Raw genomic sequence first — 26,168 nt, 5'->3', positions numbered from 1 at the left:
CTTGGAGGCTGGTCTATACTCATGGAAGTCCAGGGGAGCACCCATACATTCCTGGAGAGTAGGCATCTACGGTTTGACCAAAGCTTGGTGTAATGTCCAATACACTATAATGACCATTCCCTACCGCTCTATAATTATAAATTTATAACAGGCTACTAAGAAATGTACATATACTGATTTACTAGGAAAAACACAATGCTCCACTCATGAATTCAGTAACTACTTTATTTTTTATTTTTTTGTTTGTTTTATTTTGTCCAGAATGCAAACATTTGCATTTACTTTGCTATTTTACAATTTTACAAACTAGGTATAAAAAGACCATAAATAAAGAAGATAAGTTATGCGTACCTAAATTCCAGGGAAGAGGAACCAGTTACTCTTCCCCAAGCCAAAAAAAAGCAACAAAAAAAAATTACAAATGAAACAAAATAGAAAAATGTAACAAGTCTAAACAATGTATGAACCAAGAACAAAATGCTCTGTTAGAACGATTTTTGTTTTAATTTTTTTTTCCGTTTTTTTTCTTTTTAGTATAAGCTAAATTAAAATTCCTCATTTGCAGTGACACAAAAAAATATAAATGTCCCTTTTGTTTTTATTTCTCTGGTTAACATTTGGTAGGATTAGGTACATGTTAGCAAGTGAAAAATACTGCTAATGCTGAACTATATCATTCAATAACATTTCCGCTCATAACTGTGCCTGAGACATCTTTAGGCCCTATTATAAGCATGAAATGACTGGATCCAATCAGAATTCGGGTATTGCTAGGTATACAATGCTTGCAATTATATAGAATTTTTGGCAGTAACACATCAATACTGATTAATATGCTTATCACTCTTTGTCTGCAGCTTGTATGTAATGTCTTGACGCACGTTGAACTATCATTATAGATGCGAGTGTCTACTGCTGAGTCTGCAATTCTATATAGGTTGGGTCTCCCATATCCGAAAATATGAAATCAAAAATCGTGACTGAGATAGTGACCTCTTTGCTTTCTGATGGTTCAATGTACACAAACTTTGTTTCATGCACATCATTATTAAAAATATTATATAAAATCACCTTCAGGCTGTGTGAATAAGGTGTATAAGAAACATAAATGCATTTAGCTATCTCATTATGATATGCAAATATTCCAAAATATACACAAATCACAAATACTTCTGTCCCAAGCATTCCGGATATGGGAGACACATCCTGTAACAGTATTTTACCCATAATGCCTTTATTCACATAAAGGGAGCACACTGTGCTTGCAATCTATCTCAATGTTCTTGCAATCGATCTCAATGTTCTGGAGTAAATAACAACTGCTGTTCGACATAAGTTACAAGACTTTTCTACATCTGTGTTACAGAATGGAAGAAACCTGATCTGATTTTGTGACATGCTTGTTACCCTTGTCTATGAACTTATCAAAATCTAATATAGCTGGCAGCAATTTCTTTATTACCATCATTGTTGATAACATTCTTAGCATCACTGGTTTTAAGAGCTCACACGTGGAGGAATGGAGTCTCTATAGGGAGGGCAATAGACTCTGGTGATAAAACTCACTAAAGTGGTCTTGCTGGCAACAAGACTTCCTGATGATATTCCTACTCCCTCATTGTGGTCAGTCTGCACAGTACAGAGGTGACAGAAGTCAGACAAACACAAAGGGTAAATCACAAAAACATAAGTTTATATATAAAATAGATCTTTGCTTCCATATATATATATAAACTTAATTGGCAGCTCTGTCTGGTTGTCACTGTTACCAGTAAGATGCTGAAAACGGATACATTGCATATACTGTATATATATATAATTTTCTTTTATCTTGAAAGGAATGTCATATTACATTAGAGGCCGTTACAGATGAGGAGCAGGCCTTGACCGGAGTGCATCATCCTTCGTTACCTTCTGGATAGACCATACAGAAATATTGTCCCATTGGCGCATTGTTAAGGTTAGTTTGGCATAAATTAACTCCTTAGTGATCTGCCTCTTATCTGCTCCACCCATTGTCCTGTTGTCTTTAGTGTTCAGTGTAACAAAAGAAAAGCTCGGCTTGGGTCAGCATCTGAAGTGCCTTTATTCCCTTTTATTGACGAAAATAAAATGGAGATTGCCTGGCCTCAGTAACACCATTTACTGAAGGCAAACACAATATCCTGGCCTGAAAACATGGCATCAATCGTAAACATCAAATGACTTCCATTGTCGTTATACTGTGGCCTCTTACGAGGCAGGTTCTTGTTGGGCATGAAGTACACAGGAAGACCTGCTGGAACTTTTTTCTTGCTGGAGTAATAGCAGCTGTGTCTGTGACATGGGAAGTCTGCGGAAGCCTCTCTGAAGTCTGGAAAAAAAAAACATGTTGGCTTCAGTTCAGTTGTGTCTCTGGACCGTGAGCTCACCATGGATAAGTGTAGGAAACAGAGTGCGGTTCTCTGAGAGAGGAAAGAAGGCAAATCTTCAGATAGCTATCATTTACAGCACCACAAAACAAATACAATATTTCTGCATTCCACAAAGGGTTCTTTGCTTAATTCAATTATGACTAACCAAGTAATCTATGAAAAGCATCAAACTACTGATGTTAGAGCGTTCAAGAATTCATATCATCCACCGTCATCTGCTCTGATTGTCGGTTCTGATAAAATAAAAGTCCTCCCTAACTTGTGCTAAATCTGGGAGAAACATGATACAGCCGGGACAGAAATCAGAGTCTTGCTGTGTGGCTTGTACACTGAACCCTAGAGTAAGATGTTGCTTCCAGATGACCCTACAGAAAAGCCATGGGGCTGGTGCCCTATACCACTGGCAATAAATACGCACCTTTATATGCTTTTCTACATTGGTGCCATTGGGTAGTAGAAACACACATCCATCAGAATCAAGGACATTCCTGATATCATTTTCTGAGCCAGCACATGACCGCAGGATCCTTAAATCTGCCAAAGACACTCAGGATACAGCTTCCAATGGTTCATTCTGCCCACAATAATTGTCTGTATCTCCAGCAATAGAAGACATGGTTATTTCATTTGCCAACAACTATGGAGTGATGTTTGCACCCATTCCAAAAAAAGATGTCCATGTGACATGCAAAAACAATCCACAATGAGATGACTGAAGTCTTGTACATCATATGAATCCTGCAACATGAGCGCCCAGTCCTTTTTCAATGGATGTCTGTATCCTCCTGATGCACAGTCTACTGTAAGTGTGGCACAAATGACTAAATTTTATTTTTGTGTTGAATGGGTTTCACCTCACTCCTTTGATAATTAAAGTCTCTGTCCAATGGGGTGAGGCTAATAAAAAAAAGTGCAGTTCATCAATTAAAGTGCATGGATGAGGTAAACTAATTTCTTTCAAGAGTTCTGAGTGTGGAACTTTGTCCTGTTACTTCAAACAGGAACCATCCTGCCTTGAATCTGTTGCATCTGGGTCCTCATTCCCTGGACGCTGCTCAGGATCTTGTTTTGATGTGCAGGGGAAGTGATACCAATCCGGGTAAGGTCACTAAAAAGAGTAGAGTATACAAAGGAAAACGTTATTAAATAGGCCTGTACACCATTATAGGACCCCAATAATAAGGCATGAGTCCAGAAACATCTCACTAGAGGCCTACACTGTAAAATTATCCTCACAGACCCAGTGTTCAATTTTTAGGGCAGCGTGTTGAGCACTGAAGGCAAGTTTTCATTTAGAAAGGCATATTTTACCTGCAAGTGGCAAAAATGGGCATGGCCTCACATGGAGAGGGTGTGGTCTCAGGGCATGCCTCAGTTTCAATTACTGGGGGCGTCCCCAGCACTCCCGTAGATGCTGAGCTGCCCCTAGACTCTCCTCAAACTGTGAACAGATGCCGTGCGCATGTCCCGCAGTGCTCCCCTCCAACTTTTCCCACCTGCAGGATACTGCGGCCCGTTGCTGGCATGGCGGGACAGCCCCTGAAAAGCGGGGCGGTCCAGCTGAAAGCAGGACAGTTGGGAGGTGTCCTACAGCTGTGTGGTGTATTATGAAGTGAAACATGTTAAATGTAATATTTAAACTATTTGCCCTTAGACCACCCTACATACCCCATCAATGCCTCTCAGACCATCCATAGTGTTCACTCTAGAATGTTTAGTGTTCACACAGTAAACTGCTCTGTCTCACCCGCCATGCTGACCCTGGCACCTGGAGTAAGTGAGGAGGAGCGCGGCAGCCAGAAAGAGGTGACATAGCGGGGAGGGAACATAGAAAAGTCCCTGAGAGGCCAGAAAGGTGCTGCTTCCATAAGGGCAGAGAGCATTTCAGCACTTTAAAATCAGACAGAGCATGGCACCTCGCTAAAACAGCCTAGCAGGAATGCTACAGAGCTGTGTGAATACTCACTCTTGGTTCACGAGGACGACTGCTTCCAAGTTGGTGTACCCAGCTGCTGTGAAGTTATCTTTGTATCTCTCCATTTTAATGGCCTGCAGCCAATCCACCACAGAGACCACCTGTGACCATTCGGGCGAACTGGGGTCCAGAAGAGCAGTGTTTGTTCTGCAGGAGAGACAAACATGTTAAATACAGCAAACATGTTACATAATGTGTGGTTATTAATACACAGATCACAGGGCTCACATAGAGAACATGGCTACCTATTGTAATGCAGAATCTCCCAGCATTCTCAGTCTGGTTCACACTTTTAAATATTTACATTTTAATGCGCCCGATTCAACTATTTGTGAGGTTCTTGTAGTTGCATCACATTATTTTTCCACGTGATGTTTAGGAAATGTTCTTCATTTGTTTTTGAGGTGTGAAAAAAATGAGCGGTTTTAATTAATGTAATTGTGGGTATTATACGCAAAAACATAATGCCAGTAGCTAGTGGCTAATGTTCTTTTTTTTCCCTTGATATCACTGACAAACTATTTTTCTCTTACCAACTATGTTTTGCGAACATTCCAGCACAGGTGATAAATAGCATTCCTGATATGTAAAGAGAGTCATGTATGCAGGTATGTATGGAGTGGATATGGGAACGTACTCCTACGGTAGCAGTGCTGAGTGGATGTGTGCAAGCAGAGCCTTCTACACCTTCCCATTATACAGTGTATGAGTTATGTTCTAATCAGTCTTCCTGTACTTATACAGCTTATATGGAGCTCACTCAGCCCAATCAACTAGATCCTCGCCAAGTTCCCTAAGAGCAGACAAAGCCCAGCTTGCAGGGGAGATAATCCGCTCTTTAATCAACATGTTCCTGAACAGTCCATATGATGGAATTGGCTAGAATAAGGTGGTCTTTGATGCTGGGTTTGAGGAATGTTATTCTCCTCCGTTCCCTCTGTGCTGGACCTTTGGGGTAATTGCTTTAGCAGATTCACTGCCGTGATTAGTAACATATCCTGTAGCTGATGCGCAAAAAGGCCAGACAACTGCTGTGGGTTTTTCACTCATATAGAGCAAGAAATCAGGTTTTCTTTTAAGTGCATGCTAGAAGCACAATGAGCGGAGAACACATTTTATGCTGGAAGGAGGAAAAGTCACATGTACAAGCGTCTACGTGTTTTATGCAGTAACATAACAAAATCACAGTTCAAGAAGTCCTTCCACACTGGCCAGCAGAGAGCACATCGCTGATATAAGCCTTTTTGCACCTCCATCTAATTAGTGGATCAAGTTTCGGAAATGCTTTTACATTTTACAGTTTTCTCTTTTCTTTAACCCATCTCAGCGTTATTGCAGGGAGCCACAGAGTTAGCTGGAGCATGGACAGTAGCTTAGAACAGTATCATTGTGTACAATAGGACCAATCATTTCTTCACTCTGAGCCTCTTCTGTGACTGCCCAGGGGAATCTGGCTGCTTCTAAACTATCTAATCAATAGCTATAAACACAGATACTTAAAAGTCAGTTCAATGTGGTTACAAATGTAAAGTGATCAGAGACTGATGCAGGGTCAGGAGAAGGGGGGGATTAAACAGTTCTTGCTCTGTAGCAGTGAAAACCCCACATCAGTTGTCTGTCCTTTGTGCATCAGCTACACAGGATATGTTCCGGTTATACTTCACTACCACTTGAATAATTTAACAGAGTGTAGTGCTGATTGACTGTGTGATGGTATCTCCCCACTGGGAATTAGAATGTAAAATGTGTCATATTAATTAGTAAGCCCTGTTTCTGCACCCTTGTCGTGCTGAGTGCAGTGCAGTATCACACAGCTGTAGAACTGCTCTACACCAACCTTGAGCCTTCCAATCCCGTCTTCTTTAAGCTGTTCGGGTTTCGGATGAGCTTGTCTAGCATGCTAACAATCTGTCCAAACTTTGGCCGGTCACTGCGCTCCTTCTGCCAGCAATCCAGCATGAGCTGATGGAGGGCGATGGGACAGTCCATGGGAGGAGGAAGACGATATCCTTCTTCTATGGCTTTGATTACCTTAAACAGAAGATTGAGAAATAGATTGCAGTTACAAATTTATGTCAGGTTGGTACAAATACATTTTGTGTGGGGTTTGTATGTTCTCCCAGTGTTTAAATTGGTTAACTGCATGTGCTCCAGTTTTCTTTCACAATCCAAAGAAAAGCTGGTTTATGACAAATTGTTGCTTCTGAGCGGTAGGGAATACATTTTTTACGTGTTGTGTTGTGTCATATGTATTTGATAAATATATAACAATTAATAAATAAATAATACAGCTGTATTATAGTTAAGATGATGTAATTATATTTTATGAAATTATGGGTGTATTGGAGAATATAAAGCTATTTCATATTTTAGTAATTTTAGCACACAGAGTTCTACTGTATTTATACAATATAATTGTATTTAGTCTCCTTCCTGTGCATCTATATTGGGGCAAGTTCAATATAATTTGGGGGGGACTGTGCACCTATATTGGGGCAAATTCATTATAATTTGGGGGGAATTCTTAATGAGTGATTAGGAAGCACTTTGACCAGCCTGGTTTCCATTTGCCATCAAGCTAATGTACAAGATTCAAAAGAATAAATTGATCAAAAGATGTTTAAAATAGTTAAAATCTATGATATATTGCATAATGAGCAGTTGGAGAAAAGAAGCTGCAAATGAGACACAAAGGGGTATATTTACTAAGGTGTGAGGTTTTTTTTAGCAGTGGAGATGTTGCCCATAGCAACCAATCAGATTATAGCTATTATCTTCTAGAAGCCGCTAGATAAATGTTAAGTCGAATCTGATTGGTTGCTATGAGCAACATCTCCACTTCTAAAAAAACTCACACCTTAGTAAATACACCCCACAGAATCCCACTGTACTATTCTGTTGGTAATTACCCCCATTTCATCAATGACAGTTTTGTTAATTCACGTCTACAATCTGTGCTGTAGATAAAATTTGAGACCACAACTTAAAAATGATAATAAAATGTTATAAATATAATAGAAAGCAGAGTACAATGCTGTCTGGTACAATACTACTAGTAATTAAACAACTGGTTACATGTGCACGGCATGGGCTGAGATAGCTCAGAGAAGTAGAGCAATCAATTTAAATGGCAATAAAAGAGTGTAATTACTAATTTATCTAGTGACAAAGCTCAAATTGTCTGGAATATTACTTTCTGTCTTAGGTTTCAGGATGTGCCGCACCAGCTGACCCTCTTATTATATATCCTTGGCTATCTCTCCTTTTAGCTGGCACGAGCGCATCGTATTTCCAGACGCACCTGGATAGGGTCTGCTCGCTTAATGACTTCTCAGTATTAGAGAATGAGGTAAAAATATCTCAGATGTTCCTTTCAGGACAGAGGAAACCTTTACACAATGCAGATTCCAGATATACTATGGGATCCCACTTTGAGTGTTATACTCAAGGAAACTAAGAGAGAATAAAAATCTTGCATCTTCTTCCTTGTTATTGTGCATGTACAAAACACAATGCAAGCTACTTCCCTTGCAACTATTCTTAGGTTTCAGTGGGTCACCCAGAGACAGCTGTCTGAATGTGATCCCCTATGAGGCTATACAGATGGTACACTTAAAAAAAAGATATGCATAATTTAAGGAAGGCCATTTAGTGAATTATTTTTTTAATGTCCCCTAGGGACAGTCATTTTATTGGCTCAAGAGATAATTACATCAAGCTCGCTGTGCTTTACAACGCACCCGTTATCAATGATGTGTTAATGACACATCAAGTAATGCCGTAATATTATTTATCCAGTCTGTAGCTCAGGTTTTTTTGTGTCATAGGTACCCTGCTGTGACATCACCAGCAGAACATCCAATTAAAATTAAAATCTCCAATCAGCGATTCACACACATAGAACAGCTGTCATTGCATTTTAGGACTCTTGTTCAAACTACAAAATAAGATATTGTTCAAGTATCTCTTAATTTTTAGATTTGTACTGCGATAATAGTTAAAAAAAATTGCTTACATCTTGATTGGACATGTCCCAGTAAGGCCTCTCTCCGTACGACATGACTTCCCACATGACAATTCCATAGCTCCATACATCACTGGACGATGTGAATTTCCTGTATGCGATAGCCTCCGGTGCAGTCCATCGAATTGGGATCTTACCTCCCTGCAAAATGCACAGAAACTCAGTGGAAACCACAACTGGGCACCAGAGATCATCCTGCCAAAGGCCCTACCTGACTTATTCATTCAGATGGCACAACTCATGCTTAATCACTCTTCCTTTTGCAAATAAAACTTTACAATATTTTTGTAACCTACTTACATAACCATGATCCTTTACTCTGCAATTATGTATAATAATAATAATAATAATAATTACACATCAAATACTGTGAACACATCAAATAACTAGATCATCAGTCTCATATATTTTACATCCTACCTACACCAGGTGGTGGAGTAAATTACAGACTGCTTGGCATACAGAAAATAAATTCCATGTAATCTATAGGTTCCCCGTGTTAGACTGTGTAAATGCAACATCTCTATCCTGATTCCCTACTTAAGATTCTTGTCTTGGAAGCAGAAATGTAAATCCAGAAAGTGAGGAAAATCGGCTTAGATTTGCTATGGTGCAGAGAGCCAGGAGTTTGGGTAAAACAAGAAGTACATCTTGTTCCTTCTTCAGTATTTTGCTACACATTGCTCCTTGGTAGAAAAGCTACCCTAGCTGTAAATCAGAATTAGACCCTTATAAAACCATCCTGGCTGGTATAGAGAATTAACCCCGATTCACTATCAAAATGTTCTTTCAACATGGGCTATGTAATGAAGATATATATGTCTTGCAGTGTATTTCTCGCCTCAACACATACTGACAGCTGCGGTCCTATTCAATTGCCCATCTAGTCTGCCTTACAGAAAGGTGACTGTAAGTGACAGATATGGCCTGTGGTCAAGCTGTCACTATGTCATCCGTTTATGAACAGCATATATTGTAGAACGTAAGTCAAGTGAGTGCCACAGTAGCAGTGACTAATGCTGCACTCCAGCAGTGAAGGTGTTACAGATCATCTGCAACAAGATCCGAGCTGGTATGCCTTCAATTAATGGAAAAGCCAACAAGGGCTTGGCTTCCGTAGCAGGCCTCAGTGGCTGGTTAACTTTGTAAAGGAACTCCTTGATTTTTATCTCTGCTGGATTCACTTGGCTGAGATCCTGCCACTGATACACCTAATTGTTGTGGTAATGCACAAAGTGTGTTCTCTTCCCACACCGTCCCCCTCCTTCTCTTGAGTACTTTTTTGTTCAACTCCAAGCTGTTTATATAAACTGTAAGTCATGGAGACTGTGGAATGCGGCAGGGAAATAAGGCGCTGCACATTGTATATATCAGGCCAGATGCATTGCCGGTGATTATACACCAAGATCTCTCTGCAGATGTGCATGAAACACAGCCAATGCTAATTGTACCACCAGTGCTTGCATACACCATATTTCCTCATAGTGTAGGATGAGCGCCATACATGTGAACCTATTCAATATAGCAGGCCTGGCCAACCTGTGGCTCTCCAGCTGTTGTAAAACTACATGTCCCATCATGCTTTGCCACAGTTTTGCTATTAGGGAATGCTAAAACTGTGGCACGGCATGCTGGGATGTGTAGTTTCACAACATCTGGAGAGCCACAGGTTGGCCAGGCTTGCAATATAGCATAAGAGCACTGCACCATGCAGAGAACAGCGCCAGGAGGTGACAGCTATGTGGATCACAGTCCAGTCACCACTGGCAATGCTGCTCAGTGCAATTACACCAGACGTCCCTGCTTACCCTGGTTGTATAGGCAGCCTCGGGATCATCCTCCAGAACGCGGGACATGCCAAAGTCAGAGACTTTACACACCAGGTTGCTATTGACCAGTATATTCCGAGCAGCCAGGTCCCGATGTACATAACTCATGTCTGAGAGATATTTCATGCCAGATCCAATACCACGCAGCATTCCTACCAGTTGGATCACAGTGAATCTGCCGTCGTTCTTCTGAAAGAAAAGCTCAGAATTAGTTCATGTGTACATACAGTAGAGCAGTGACATACGGGTGGGTCCAGGGCCTGTTGCTCTCTAGAAGTTCAGCTTTGCAGCAAAAGCCATTGCTTCTCACTAATTAAGCAGTCTAAAGCGTATATGTCAGGGCCTCATTTCTACCCTAGCAATGCAGGAGAACCATCAACTGCATCTTGGTAATTACTGAGAGATGTGTACAATTATTTTTAGATTAAGGGGGACATGTACTAAGCAGTGATAAGAGCAGAGAAGTGAGCCAATCAGCAGCTCTGTATAATTTTATAGTATGCAAATTATAGATGTTACTTCAGTGCTGATTGGTTGCCATGGGCACTTCTCCACTGGCTCACTTCTCCGCTCTTATCACTGCTTAGTAAATGTCCCCCTTAATTTCTAAAATCACCCATACCACCCTCAAGAAGTGGCAGATTGAAATCAACAAATGGGGCATTATAGGGCTGCCAGCTCTCTTGAATATCCCCATTAGACTACGTGACAGCATTCCTTTGAAGATAATTCACATGTTTAAAGCTTTACGAGGAGCAACTATTTGTATAGCAGACTGTACAATGGGGCTTTAATCACACGCTTGTTGCTTTGCTGTTATTAATTCAATGCTAGCCTGCAACAAGGTGTTTTTAAGATGGTCAGCTTGGGCCAAGTGTAGGCAAGTTGTAGCACGTAAGGAAACAGGACCATAAACCATAATTGCTTTTACCAGAATGTGCCACAAACATTGTCTGGTTTGTGTAACTATTAACTAAACATAGTTAAATAAAGTATGCAGCCTGTTCACAGATGCTGCATCACCCTGAATACAGTCATGCACCACCACCATCATAATGCATAGGGCCTGACGGGTACATAGTATAAATGGCTGCACTTCGGTCAGCAGTAGGCATAAAACAAGGAGCAAGCAGGCAAGCCAAGTGTATCCTCTGTGTATGTTATGCACACAGGACAATCAACTCACCCGAAGGAATGCATCCAGGGAGCCGTTTTCCATGTATTCTGTGATAATCATGACTGGCTTACCTAGTGTTTAAAGACAAGATTGCAGCACCATTAATAACCGATGACTGGAATATACAACAATTACCAGTGAACATCTTACATATGCTACAAATTTGCTTTTACTAAAATCACCATTTTACTGCATTTCCAGCCTAGCATATGAAACATGGATCTCATGACGAGTTCATAGTAAGCGTCTGTTTTTTGCATAATTGCAGTCTAAATGTGTATGGAAATGTAAGCACTTTTCCGTCTTACAGCCCTATTTTTCATGCAACACACTTTTTCTCCTTCCCTTGCTGCTATTAGAGCAAGCAGCATATTTTAATGCCATGCATGTGAAGACTTTATTCAGATTTTATGGTTTCATAAGTCACTGAGATGGTAATAAGACACTGCTGGAATCTAAATCAGGAGCTTGGAACATATAGGAAAAATTAGGACCAGCATTTTACCTCACACACATCATTCCCACCTCCCAACAAACAGTACTAAAATTAGCCGTGGAGCCCGTTATCTGTGCCCCCACCGCAACTCATTGCCATGCTGCCACAGTCAACCAACATGAGGGCTAAGGGAAAGCTGGAAATATTTAAGCAGATGGGAATCATAAAAAAGTGGAATTCATTAGCTGCTAAGGAGAACTGGAAAGCAGCGTCTCACATAAAGACTGAAAATTAACAAGGGGAAGGAAAACACAGTGTACAGCAAGCATTTGTCGGCTGTACTGTGCTATTCCACTAGCTTCTGCCATAGCAGATGACTGCAACTGAGATTTAATGAAAGCTGCCTCGACCAATATGTGCCATCCGTTGCCACTTGTGAGTCCTATGCTAGGGAAAAACGTGCCAGTGAAGGTTAAGCTTCAGACTATGTTTTCCTTCTGTCCAAAAAAAGAGAAGAGCTGCTGCCATCTGCTTCATGCCCATGGCTTAGTCTCACACAGCCCTGCAATATGTCCCTATGCAGAAAGGCGGCTCTGCGTACTTCTCTCAGGGACTTGCACCACCCTTGCCTAGGGAAAGAGTATCAGAGGTAGTCACCAAAGCCACTTCCTTCTGGCATCAAGATCGATGGCTTGATCTATGCCAAGCTCCCTCTCCTCTCTGTCTAACTGTAGTTGTTCCATCTGTCATTTCACATAGAGATTTGGTATCTGTGACGGGATGATCTATTATGCTTCTGAATATACACAGGAAACCGAAGGAGGTTCTACAGGACAGGCATCTATAAATACTGCAGAAAAGAACTGCACGTCAGTTTGATGCAATACATCATTCTCGACAGTGATACCTGGGGAAATAACACAGCACTCACTAGTATCATGTGACGGACTGAAGGCCTGCTGACTGATACACCTAGCAGCATGCACTGCAGACCATAAACAGGTGGCAGATGGCTTTGTGTGAGAATAGCAAAGGGCACTTATGTATAACAGCACAAACATGCACAAGATAGACAGACAGACAGAGGTGTACGATACTTACATTTAGTGACAACACCTTCCAGATGGATTATATTTGGGTGATCGAACTGGCCCATTATACTGGCCTCGCTCAGGAAGTCCCGCCTCTGTTTATCCGTGTAACCAGCTTTCAGTGTCTTGATAGCCACATAAATCTCCCTTTTTGCAGGGACCTTGAGACGCCCACTGCACACTTCTCCAAACTCGCCTGTTAAGACAGAAAGTTGATTGTAATTTACAATACCAGCAACACAGCTTTACGGTCTGCACAGTTGTGACAATAAATAATTCATCCAAACTTGTCATTTCCAGGTTCTCCCACTTACCTACGCCAATTACTTTCTCAATTTTGATACAAGAAGCATCAATCTCCTTTGCAAATTCACGGACTGCCTGGTTAGGATCCTCATACGTAAATGGGTCAACGTAAGTCTTCACTCCTAAAGAGGATAAGATGAAAACTAATTTGGAATAAGTCACCAAAACACAAAGTGGCCTCATCAGATTTGAAAAGCAAAAAACCGTATTCCAAATTAAAGATTAAAAGTAACACAGAGATCAATTTTCTGGCATAGATTAAAGGGACCCTTCATGAGTGTATAGTAAAATGCAAATAATGTCGCTTTTATTTTATTGTTTCGATAATGTTTTCAGACTGCTGAGATTTAAAAATCATTACCTTGATTTAAATGCTTCTCTTCGTCAGCTTCCTGTTTGGCTTTGCTGTACTTGCTCCGCCTAAGGGGTGACAGACAAAGCGATCAGCACCCTATACATATAACTGATGCTGCAAATTATAAGCCATCACTTAGGGAACTTGGTTTTCTTCCATTAAAGTCTATATGATTGGGAGCGGTTATTATGACAAGCGTAAAACATAGTAACCTTCTGTAACTTTTGCCTCCTCATACCAAATGTTAGAAACATTTCAAGACAGAAACCAGCTACGTACAGTATGTTAAGAAAATTCATGCGTTCCCAATGTTATCAAATAGGCTTTTTGTTTTTAATCTTCCCTTTTTTTTTTTTTCTTTAAGGAATGTTCCAACCTGTACAGATTCTAACAACATTTAGACAGGAGTTTACGTAGAACAAGGTTTGGTAGGAATAGTCAGTAATTATACTGTATCTAAGGGGGCTTTGTCTAAAGAACACAAGCTTACTGATAACTCACTAATTGAAGGCTCTGAGCATTTAATGATAGCTTCCCAATGCATATCTAGCCACCTGTGCGACCCTTTACAGACTGTTAGGAACACTGGCAGCTGACATTGCCCATTCGGCTCTACATTAGGGATCAATGCAATCCACAGAGAAAGATGCCACTCTGCTACTGACATCCGACAAGTTTATCTCATAATTAAGATTCATCACGACAGTGCTCATCAGCCGAAATTGATTTGATGAACAGGAATAAAATAACTGGAGACAAAGGCAACCTGTGGCTTCCATCATGCAATTGAACTTGTTATAGGGGAAGAGAGATAGTAGCATTTCAAGTTCAGCAACTGCTGGGGAGTCACTGGCTGCCAGAGCCTTAGCCAGAAAATGCTATGAGAGAGCTGCAGCACTCCACCCTCCTCCACATAAAAGCCAACAGGTGAGAGGGTCAGACGAGAGGTAACTTTTCCCACAGGACTGATCTATACACAAGAGACTGGTATGTGTCTGCATTGTGAAATTGCAGCCTTGTGTGAGAAGTCTTCCCCATGCATCATATCAGTACACAATGAAAGAAGGTGCATGTATCAGCCAGGTTAGCTTTGATCAGCCCTGCAGTGACCCTGATGGATGACAAGGTGCAGAATAAGAGCTCATCGGATACTCACAGCTGTCTACTGGCACCGGTGCTCATTAGGAAATTAAACAAAACCAAAAATATATTTCCACACCCCACAGAGACTTTCACATACACCCCACAGAGGATTTCCGCTGCTTGCATTAAATAGCATTTCCACATGCAGCAGATTCATGTGCCCTGGATGTCACAATACTGCTTCTTTATATAAAACAAACTTTGGCTGTCATTAGTTTGGTTTGCTGCAGTACTGCACCACTTACTAGAATGCACGTGAACACAGGCCTGGCATACAAAAAGTTAACATAAGGCAAGAAATTTCCACCCTTTAATGCCAGTCTGCTTGACTAAAAACTGCTTCCAAAAAAACACCCTTAAGAAAGCAGCTCTGGTGTTCTGGGGCGCCAAGCTGCCATGAGACACCATCTGCCTTCTTCTGTCAGCCGCTTACATAACCTCATTAAAGTGAACAGGAATAAATGCTAAGAAGTGTCCAGCAGGGTAATGACACTGTGCTAGCAACTGGAACCTGGAGACATCACAACCAGCCTAACTTCTAGCACGACCCTGACCAATATAACATCCATTTATACGGAGGTCTCCTTGACCAGTTCTATGGGTCAGTGTCTTGAAAGTGAAGGCAAAATGTAAAAGATAACAGATGCTCAGATAACCAGGCAAGTGTTATGTATACTTCATATGGTATGCAAAAGTCTTAGGTGATTGTGAGCTCACTAGCACAGAAAGGGTACTATGTATAGATTTATATTGCACCCAAGCAGGCTGCACACTCAGCGGAATGTCTTCCATACATTGTGCCATGAATGTTGCTGGAATGTGTTTCATCCTTTCAGGCAGACATTCCTGTAACCTGACAATCACAACATGACCCGCATGTTACAATCAGGAATTGCTATTTCTTTATATGTTTTTGCATTTAACAAAATGATATATTTAACGCTATAACCCTGGAGGTTTGGTTAAACTTTGCCTAAAGCTGTTTGAGATAATGAAATTAAGGCATTTTCACATAGTGAACCCACACAGTATGGAATATATTCTCTGTGTATGAATCTGAAGATGAAAATCAATTTGAATCCGCATTATTATCTATGAGCCCGAAATCTATGCACCCCTGGCTGTGTCACTGCACCAGCTCTCTGGCTGACATGATAGAAGAATTAAGAAAAACCAAAATAGTCGCCGTTTTATTTTTAGTGATTCGCTGAGGGCCAATTCTCTGTTGTTAGCTGGAGATCGAGACAATCTCCTACATTAATACATTGGGTCGAGTGTCTTTCACACATGAGGAATTACAATCTCACACAGCAAGAGTGACCCTGAGAGTGGTCGGATATTATGTATTCTGGCTGCACTAGGTGTCTTGCTTACGAAAGCCATCAAAACCGAACGTGCCTCATACACCTCCCTCCCTATAAACACTGCAAGGAGCACAGGCAAAAATGTCCTAAAATAGGAAGCTCAGGAATTATTAGAAGTTATTTTCCATCTGAAGCAGGTTTCCAGCTGCAGACATCGTGCTAAATGGCAGTCTGCTTCTACTGCTGCTTTCGTGCTGGGCAGAAGAAAGATCCTGGTAGGGGTTTGTACTGTGAATGCTGTGTTTAGATGCTAATCAGATACTTTCTCTTTGTTTCAGGTTTGAACTCTATCCAGGAGAGGAAGGTACTAAGTGTGGAGGGAGAGGCAAAAACTGTATTGAGCATTCTCAAAAACTTCTTGCGTATGACCTTTTTTAATCAAAGTAAAAAATATATATTCCGGTTCAACTAGTTTGGCTGCTAGAATATAATAATAGATTATAACATTACCAAGCTTCTATTGGCAGCAGTTGTTGAGCTCTTAATTATCTCATTTATTCTCCTTTAGTCGTTAGCCTAATTGCTCTGTGTTACTGGCAGCTTTGACATGGTGCAGGATATAACCCAATCTGATCTAATTAATATATATATATATACCGTATATACTCGAGTATAAGTCGACCCGAATATAAGCCGAGATACCTAATTTTACCACAAAAAAATGGGAAAAATGACTGACTCGAGTATAAGCCTAGGGTGGGAAATGTACGGTGCCAGGGGTGTTCATGCTCAGGGTGTCATGCTCGTTGCCAGGGGTTTCATGCGGTAGGTGTTATGCTTGTTGCCAGTGGGTAATGCTTGTTGCTAGGGTTGTGCCCCCAGTGCCACATATACCCCCAGTAACAGATATCCCCCCACAGTGCCAGATAAAAACATGCTGCCGTTGCTTTGCCCCCAGTAGTTATGCCCCTTCTTTGCCCCCAGTAGTTGTGCCCCTCTTTCTTTGCCCCCAGTAGTTGTGCCCCCTTTCATTGCCCCCAGTAGTTGTGCCCCCTTTCATTGCCCCCAGTAGTTGTGCCTCCTTCTTTCTTTGCCCCCTGTTGCAGTGCCCCCTTCTTTCTTTGCCCCCTGTTGCAGTGCCCCCTTCTTTCTTTGCCCCCTGTTGCAGTGCCCCCGTCGCCGCTTACAAACACACAAACACACACAAAAACAATACTTACCACTGCCCCGCTCCTGCTTCCCGACCGCTTCTTCTGCTGCTGCGCTGCTCCGCTCCGTCCGGCCGCTCGCTCCGTCCGGCCGCACGCTCCGTCCGGCCGCCGCTCTGTGCGGCCGCCCGCTCCCCGGCACCCGATCATCTCTATGGGAGAGACGTCATGACGTCTCTCCCATAGCAACGCGCACAGACACTAGAGGTCAATAATGACCTCTAGTGTCTGTCCTGGAGCCGGCTGCAGCGGACGCCCACACAGCCCACGGCGTCTGCTGCAGCCATTGACTCGAGTATAAGCCGAGGGGGGCTTTTTCAGCACAGAAAAATGTGCTGAAAAAGTCGGCTTATACTCGAGTATATACGGTATATATATATATATATATATATATATATACATACATACATACATACATACAAACATATACACACACACACACAGTGTGTGTGTGTGTGTGTGTGTGTGTGTGTGTGTGTGTGTGTGTGTGTGTGTGTGTGTGTGTGTGTGTGTGTTAGGGAGTTAGATTTTAAAAAATAATGTTGTTTTCACTTGGAGAGCAAACAAAATAATAAATGCAGCATTTTTGTGGTTGTTTTGCGACTTGCTGTTTTCATCACAATCTCTGAAGATTTCCCCAACAGAGCATCGTGTGAATAATGTAACAGTTGTTTAAAATGCCACTATTCATTTTAAAGTCTGAAATCGGCGATGTGGGCCACATACCTTCTGCTTATGACAAAGGCTGCGATGAGAATGACCACAAGGACAATGCTTCCCGCTACGGACACCAACAACACAGTAGGGCTGGCTCCCTCACCGATCATGGGAGACGGAACTACACGTGACAGAGAGAATAGAATACATTAATGTCACACAGATGAATTCACACTGTGGCTCGCAGATCCCTCATTGCAATTATCTTTAACAATGCAGTACTGACAGATAGGTTGGACTTACAGAAAGTTGTAGTATGTATATATGTAATAATGGCAGCAGAGATCAACTGCACTCATCTCAAGTCATAATTAACATTATAGAGGGTATCCCGGAATAATGGAAACATTTTTATATATAAAAACACTGTAGGACAAAGCTCTCACCAGTATTTGTAGTGAATTCGAAGGGTCCACTGAAATCGCCATATCCCGCCGCAGTCCGGGCACGGACATGGAACACGTAGGCGGTGAGGGGATTAAGGCCCTTTATGTCAGCGCTACGTGAACCAGTCTTTACAATGCGATAACTGCGCTCATTTTGGTCCTGTACATGAAAAAATATATAGATTTAGATGCTACTCTATAATAGTAAAGCAATCAAATACACAGTATTCCTTTTAAAGCCAAACACTTGACATCCAGGCAGTGGCTTAGCCACCAGCATCCATAATATTCTTTTGCACGTTATGTTTGTGCACATAAAAGGTGATTACAGTGATGCAAAAATGAACTAACTCATTTATCAAAACATCATGCAGAAACACAACCTGCGAGGCTGCTGGGGAATCTTGCAGGTAACTGAATAACCCCTATATTCAAGTAAATAAGCTTTGGAGGTGTGTGAACAAGTGTAACGTGACAGCTGAATGACAGAATATTCTACAGCATTACACACTGCATGCATATATTACCTTCTCATAATATTTGACTTCATACTCTAAGATGACACCATTGGCCCTGTCAGGTTCTGGCCAGGTTAAGGAGACGCTGTGTCTGGTGATCTCCTTTGGCTGGATCTGGGTCACAGTAGAAGGAGCTGAGAAAGACAAGTATCAAAGTTATTATTTGCCTTGGTCATTTTTCTTTAAAACAATGGACTGCTACATACGCTGACTGATTCAGGTTACTATATCATAAGGCAACCAACAACTCTATTATCTCTCCAAAACAAATCTCATTGTGTTTCCTTGTTGCTGAAACAGCAATGCAGATTTATGGTAATAATAGAGGAATTACATTAATTAGGAAAGTAAAAACCTTTCACCTCCTGCTGTCACAGGGTGCCTCCCTGATAACTTGTGAAACTAAGGATTAATTTGCACCTATGTAAAATGCCATTTTGGGATCGGAGGAACACCCTTAATTTGAGAATTAGGTGGTTTTTTTAATAACTCAACATGTTTCAATAAAGAATGAATAACAAGACCGGGTACATCACACTAACACTGACTCATTAGCAACAAAGTCTCCTGAATCAGCGGCCAGTCCTGACACCCTGGAGACTTCAATACTGGGAGGGCTGGATTGTGCTAGTAAATAAGAAGATATAATGACGTGTTCTCACACAAAGTAATGACAGGTTCTAGTGACAGAGCATGTTATTGTAATAACGTTCTTATATAGCAATGAAATTCCATGCACACAGCGCTGCTTAAAGTATCACAATAGGTCACTACCCATGACAAATTAGGCTATTACTTGTGATGAGACATAAGAAGAAGATAAAGTGACTTGTTCGAGAACAGAAGACAGAGAAATAAGACTGGGTTTGGCCAATTAATCATTCAAACAATTTTACTATTAAGATTTAATTACTTTCAAGACAAGCTATACAGCAAGCAACTCTTTTAATTCCTTTAAATGTGGAGAACAAAGCACATTCTGTCAGACTAGTCCTGTAATCTCCATAAGGGGGCATTTCATAATTTACCATGAAAACATATTTATTATTATAAATTATATTTCTTACATTGTTCACTTTGTGTAGTTACTGGAGTTTTGTATTTATACATTAAAATCATGTAGGACGTTCCCATTTCCTCCTCTGGTTTATAAAACACATTGCTGTTATAAGTAACTTTTATTTGACACCTTGTCATAATGAGAATCCTAGGGGTATATTTATTAAAATGTGGCTTTATATAGATGTGGAGATGTTGCCCACGGCAACCAGATAGAAGGTGCTAGATACATGATAAGTAGAATCTGATTGGTTGCTATGGGCAACATCTCCACATCTATAAACCCACACTTTAGTAAATAGACTCCTTAATGTCCACCATTAAAAAGTTGGAATAAAACAGATTGTCTTGTAACTAATTTTCAGATAACACTTCTAAAGGTGACACGATCCCAGACTGATTGAACAGCCTGCAATTGTCCTACCTGTTGGCCTTTTTGGGGCAATTTAGTTGTCGTGCAGGTTACCCTGCAGTAAATGTTTAGGGGCTGCAGGGTTGATGTGAACGAAACATGTATAAAAGAGTTCAAAGCTCAGAGGTTAGTGTCTCACAGTGAGCAGGTCCAGATGCAACGTTCACTTCCGCAGCCTAGCTATTAAACACCTATCAGTAGTTTTACTGGTACCATCAACGTGCTCGACAACATACCCACTGGCAATACAGGGCCAGCTACAAAGACCTGCTTCCCTCGCTTCCAGGTGTTATAAAATGTGTTTCCTGAGCACAGATTGCAGTTAAGCAGAACAGGCCTGGGCCCTGGGCTGAGAAGACAAGAGATGCTTGGGAGGAAATAAACAGCTGCAATTAAGGTTCCCCAGCCTCTAGGCAATTACAAGAGAAACAAGTCTTTGTGCACAAGAACCTGTAACCTGACCTGGACTTGCAAAGCATCAAGTTCTCTGTGAGTTCAAACCAAACAACTTTCCACATGTGACATGTTTGATCAACAATGCCAAAATACTCTGAATCATTTAGCGTTTGCAAATTCGGTTTATCTAATTTTATGGAGAAAATGTTTTCCATCCAGGAAAACTGTTTACGTGCACAGCAGCCACCAATTCCAAAACCAGTGACGGCATTATTGTGGTAAACTGTAAAGTTATATATTACGCCTCCAATCAATCACCTTCTGTCCAATTCCAGCCGCTCACATTGACTATAGTTAATAGTCTAGGCACCTGATAATTCAGTCTTCTAGTTCTATGTACAAGCACAACTGCAACTCAGAAAGCAACAAACAAAACATTCTACAGAACTGCAACATACAAAACAAAATCTAAGAACAAAACAAACAAAATAGTATCCTACAGAACTGTAACATGCAAAGCAAAATCTATGACAACTAATAAACAAAACAGTCAACATTACTGCAGCATCCAAAATTAAATCTAATAAAATAAACATAACACCATAACTGTAACATATAAGACAAAATGTGATATAATAAACAAACAAAAGGAAACATTTTACAGAACTGCAGCATAAATACAAGGCAGTAGTACATTATTGTCCCTTATGTTAAGGGGAATATTATTAAATAAAGAACATTGATTAGACACTTTGTAATTGCAGTGGAATTCCCCAGTCTCAACAATCTTTCCTTTTTATCCATTCAGGTGAAACACAGGTTTGTCCAGACTAGGCTTATTTCATTATTTTATAATAAAAAGGACAAATCCGTAACCAAACACACATCCCTGCATAGTAGGAGCCACCTATGTCTAGATTGTTGTCTTTGCTAATGTGTATACATGCCTGTTCCACATTGTGTAATCCCTCCCTAAACAGCTTCACTCTCCATTTCACAGGGAGATAAAGCTGGATCTATAAGCACATTCCACAAAGATTGTTTGTATAGTCACTGCTAGTCTTGCTTTGTTTTTCTTGACTTCCAACAACATTTCCACAAAACAAGTTTCCTTCAAAGTGTATTTAACCCTCGAGTCGCCTAATAACACATTGAAAACCACAACAACACAGGGTGAAACGCTGGCTGCGGATTTCAATCATGTAAATGGAGCTTCAACGCTCTCTAAATGCATCTCTTTGTATCATGTCCACATACATGTGAGGTGCTGGTTTTTAAGCTTGGCAGAAGGAAGCGATTAATTAATGACGAGGGAACAGCAACACACTGCGGCCTACCCCTTGAAAAAAGTTATTAAACTAAAAAGTCGATGTTAGGAGCAAGACAGGAAAACACACAGAAGTGCAATCCATCATCTTGTTAAAACACAAGCCCTGACTGTGTGTTTGATTAGTTTTGTGTCCTCCTGATTTTGTAACATTACTCAAACACCAGCTCTGTGCCCCCTCTGTTTCCCCAATCAATCATGTGGCATCAGTGGAAGGGATGGATCTGTCTCCAGGGAAGAGAAAGTACATTTCTGGAGGGTGAATTGGGAAACACACAAAAGAGTTAAGGGATGTGTTAAGCAAAGCAAGGGTGTTAGTTAAAGGGCTCTGAGTGACATGCATCCGGAGACATGGGCTGTATCTGAAGTACATCCTCCAGAATGACCAGTCAATTTATTGTATTGTTTCTTACACGAATGATTATAAATGAGGTATTGTAATAATTATACATTATTAAAAAATAATAATAATAATAGTCTTCACTCCCACTGCTTCTATTGCTAATAGAGTCTGAGAACCAGAATATCTGCTGAAAGAGTAAATTAATACTTATTGTCTAGTCTGGAGTCTGGTTCTTCATGAAATTTTCTGCTAATTATTTTTGACCCCCACCCCTCTCTCACTTGTGTTCCCTCTAATGCTCAAGGGGTTGGGGATGGAATCTAACTACATCCCTGCTCAAGCTGCCTCTTGTTACACCAAGGACACATGGGGAGAAACAGCTGCAACTTGCCAATTCCATGGCCCAAAATATTGAAGTAGTCACTGTAGAGACTGTCAAACAGCAAGGGGTCAGGGCTATCTGTCTTGCCTAACAAAACTTTCTTGTCTTTGAAAGGAGCAGGTGATAATATTACTTTCACAATCCCACAACGGTGGCCTGGCTAAAGAACATCCATTTTGGTTGCTTAGATAAAACTGAAGCAATACAGTTCAAGCTTAGCACCGAGAATGACCATGAATACCCCTTATATCCTTTTCAGACAGAAATCACAGCAATTTGCCGGTCTCTGCCTGACCCCCCTTTCACACAGAGAAGCAAATTACCGGGTCAAGAATTTCTACCCGGTCATTTGCAGATCAACTTGGGGATTTTGTAGAAATTCACGGATCTCCGACCCTGCTAAATTCCTGGGTCGATGTCCCGGGAATTTCAACCCAGGTTGACACTTTCACACAGAAAAAAGGACCCGTGTTTATCAGCAAATTACCAGGTAGAACTTCTTCACCCGGTAATTTCCCTTTCTGTGTGAAAGGTGTATTAAGGGGGGTACACACGGAGAGATCAGTGTTTAAAATCTAAGCAATCTAAGGATTGCTTAGATTTTAAGCAGGGATCTGTTATGTGTATGCCCCCCAGCGATAGCGATGCGCGGCCCATCGCTATCGCCGGTGCTAGATTGAGCCTGCATGCAGGCTCAATCTAGCGGGTCACTCACTTCAGCGCTGTGTGAAGTGAGCGGCCCCCCGTTATCGCCCCCCCCTCGCTCAGCACATCACGCTGTGCTGAGCGGGGGGAGAGATGTGTGCTGAGCGGTCTGTGTTAAGATCGCTCAGCACACATCTCTCCCGTCAGTACTGGCCTTTAGTCTACCAAACAGGGTGGTCTTCAGTATGCCGGCTGTCGGGATCCCGGCGCACAGTATACCGGCGCCGGAATCCCGACAGCTGGCATACCGACACTTATTCTCCCTCGTGGGGGTTCACGACCCCCCTGGATGGAGAATAAAATAGCGTGGCGCGCCACCGTGCCCGCAGCAAGCCCGCAAGGGGCTCATTTGCGCTCGCCACACTGTCTGTATGCTGGCGGTCGGGCTCCCGCCACCGGTATGCTGGTCGCCGGGAGCCCGACCGCCGGCATACCATACTACACCCTACCAAACAGGCTATAAATTCCACAAATAACTGTTGTTAACTACAAAAGTAAGTTAATACAGACTGATACCTTATCTGTATCTCAAACCTGCAAATCTAAAGTTCACTGCTTGAAAAGGAGTTGATATAGTAAAATCATGAAAAACAAATGTTTCCTTGTAAATCGCAGAGACCAAGATAACCCAGAGCTGGAAAAGTAGCAGCCAACGATTCCAATGCCAGTATATAACCCACAACACTGCAGTGTTGGTAAACAAAGCGCATGGACAGACAGTTCAGCCTTCAGGGCAAATTACTCCACCCAGACTGTTATTATCCTGGCAGAGATTAAACAGCAACATTAAACAGATAAAAGCAGTTTATCAAACAAGGGAAATTAATGTAAATCTACCAACTGAACTCTCTGCAATGAATCAACATTTCAACGGTTATAAGTATGACCATGTACAGTAGCAGCGATGGCTGCTGCAAGACTTGGTGTATAAAAACTAATTTCTTTCTGAAAACTGTAGGAGACATTGCATCATCATATACACCGTAATAGCTATACGGGGTCATGCACCAATCAAAACACACCAGTGGGCGCATGTGTAAATGGCAGGTAATTAGGGGAAGCGATTGTCTCTATACAGTTTTATATTTTCATCAGACACCAAAGAGCACAATGCTATGATCAGTGCACATGGTTTATTTCTAAAAAGGCCTCACTTTGAACAGCCAACAGCTGTTTAAAACTATCCATCGCCTCTCTAAGGCAAAAGGCTTGTTCAATTTATTTACACACTTTCAGTGCTAATTGGTGTATCCTGTGTCCAGCAAGCTGTGATGTGATGGAGGGTAAGAGCAAGAGGGGACTCGTTTGGGTTACTGATCCCAAACGTATTTTGTTTATGTCTGTTGGCAAAGCCAAGACTGTTGAGTCCTTCAAAAAAAAAAAAATGCGTTGGGAAGAGTAGAGGAGCCCCCCAACCCCCCCCATGTAAACGGAGGGGAACCAGAGGACCAACAGAGAGTCTTTCTTTCCAGCCCTCAGCCGCTTTTCTATTTTACATTTCATAGGTGATGGATTGTGATTACAATCCACTATTTCACTCCACTATTTGTGCACACGCTCCCCAGACCTCTCTAAACACACAAATCAACTTTTTGGAAATGGATAGCTTAACTCCGTAATTGTAATATTATTATTAAGCATGCTCAGGTTTCGCTGAGATGTGGTAGAGGGCTCCTGACAAATGCTAGCGCTGACTCAATATGAACTGTCCTCTTCAAGATTACAGACTATTGGGGAAGTTTAAAAAAAAATTACTTTATTAACATCGTAATGTAAACCAAGTCTGAACCACAGATAAAACAGTGAAGCCGCAACAGGGTACAAATGCGCCCTGTGACAGCCCTGCACCCTGAGCATGCAACAGCATGATGTCGCACACATGACATCATGACGTCGCACAGAGGGGTTGCTGAGGATGCTCTGAGTGGCAGCACAGACTGCAGGGTGCCCTTCTGGAGGGTCAACAGGATGCTCTGGCGAAGCTGCAGCAGTGATCCAGGCACCCTGCTAGCCAGAAGCAAGGTCCATGGGGCAGCAATGGTGCTACTCACAGAGCCCTTGTGTTGTGTGCGACAGCACCGGTCGCACACCCCTAGTTACAGCCCTGTAAAACATCACACATATCTTTGACACCTATGACAAGCACTACGGCCAATTCAATGTGCGTTTTAAGGTCTGCATAGCGCTTGCACCATAATTTGAGGTATACACACATATATATATATATATATATATATATATATATACACGTTTTTTAGGTTCAACACAAAACTAGACAAACAATCACTATGCATAATTATTCTTTACACATAGCAGTATCAGCACATGTAAAAATTCTAACTGTGCATATAAAATTGTTTTGTACATTGACTTTCTATATTGCATTCATCATTTTCTAGCTCTCAGTGATGGTGGATTCAATTAAATAAGATACACACAATAAAAGTATGTGTTACTTTCAGCCTTATGGATTCATACTGGTTTATATACTGGAATAAATGTAAGCAGAATGAGCTAGTCCTTTGAAATATGTTTCATTGCTGCATTGTAATAAGAGTTCCCATACTGTAGACAAATGGGCCTCAGTAACTGTACTGAAGGGGTGTAGGAGGGGCTGCACATATCTCCCTGTGTTACCCCTACCCCGTGGAGCGCCTGTCA

The 26,168-nt window shown here is 41.4% G+C and overlaps 1 protein-coding gene across 6 annotated transcripts in view; it reads right to left on the bottom strand.

Annotated features, from left to right (window-relative positions):
* Positions 1 to 207: 207 nt before the first annotated feature.
* EPHA4 (EPH receptor A4) overlaps positions 208 to 26,168 on the bottom strand; it is a 61,958-nt gene continuing 35,997 nt past the window's right edge. The window contains exons 6-18 of one of the 6 annotated variants that reach the window (XR_010175869.1): positions 18,893 to 19,017; positions 18,366 to 18,525; positions 17,989 to 18,100; positions 13,614 to 13,672; positions 13,261 to 13,395; positions 12,957 to 13,142; positions 11,429 to 11,490; positions 10,222 to 10,431; positions 8,405 to 8,554; positions 6,227 to 6,420; positions 4,381 to 4,536; positions 2,833 to 3,522; positions 208 to 2,444 (exon numbers count right to left, since the gene is read on the bottom strand). Coding sequence is in view for 4 of the 6 variants with exons in the window: in XM_063915910.1 (XP_063771980.1) it covers positions 3,408 to 3,522; positions 4,381 to 4,536; positions 6,227 to 6,420; positions 8,405 to 8,554; positions 10,222 to 10,431; positions 11,429 to 11,490; positions 12,957 to 13,142; positions 13,261 to 13,395; positions 13,614 to 13,672; positions 17,989 to 18,100; positions 18,366 to 18,525; positions 18,893 to 19,017 (1,664 nt within the window). In the remaining 2 variants the exon portion in view is untranslated. Of the gene's footprint in view, positions 3,523 to 4,380; positions 4,537 to 6,226; positions 6,421 to 8,404; positions 8,555 to 10,221; positions 10,432 to 11,428; positions 11,491 to 12,956; positions 13,143 to 13,260; positions 13,396 to 13,613; positions 13,673 to 17,988; positions 18,101 to 18,365; positions 18,526 to 18,892; positions 19,018 to 26,168 lie in introns of all 6 variants that reach the window. The other 5 variants (XR_010175870.1, XM_063915912.1, XM_063915910.1 and 2 more) reach the window with 5 other exon arrangements.

The sequence above is a fragment of the Pseudophryne corroboree genome, chromosome 4 (genome assembly GCF_028390025.1).
Source record: "Pseudophryne corroboree isolate aPseCor3 chromosome 4, aPseCor3.hap2, whole genome shotgun sequence".
In the NCBI taxonomy this organism is placed as follows: Eukaryota; Metazoa; Chordata; class Amphibia; order Anura; family Myobatrachidae; genus Pseudophryne; species Pseudophryne corroboree.
Note: the sequence above shows the minus strand (reverse complement) of the source record. Positions and strands in the feature narration are given on the sequence as shown.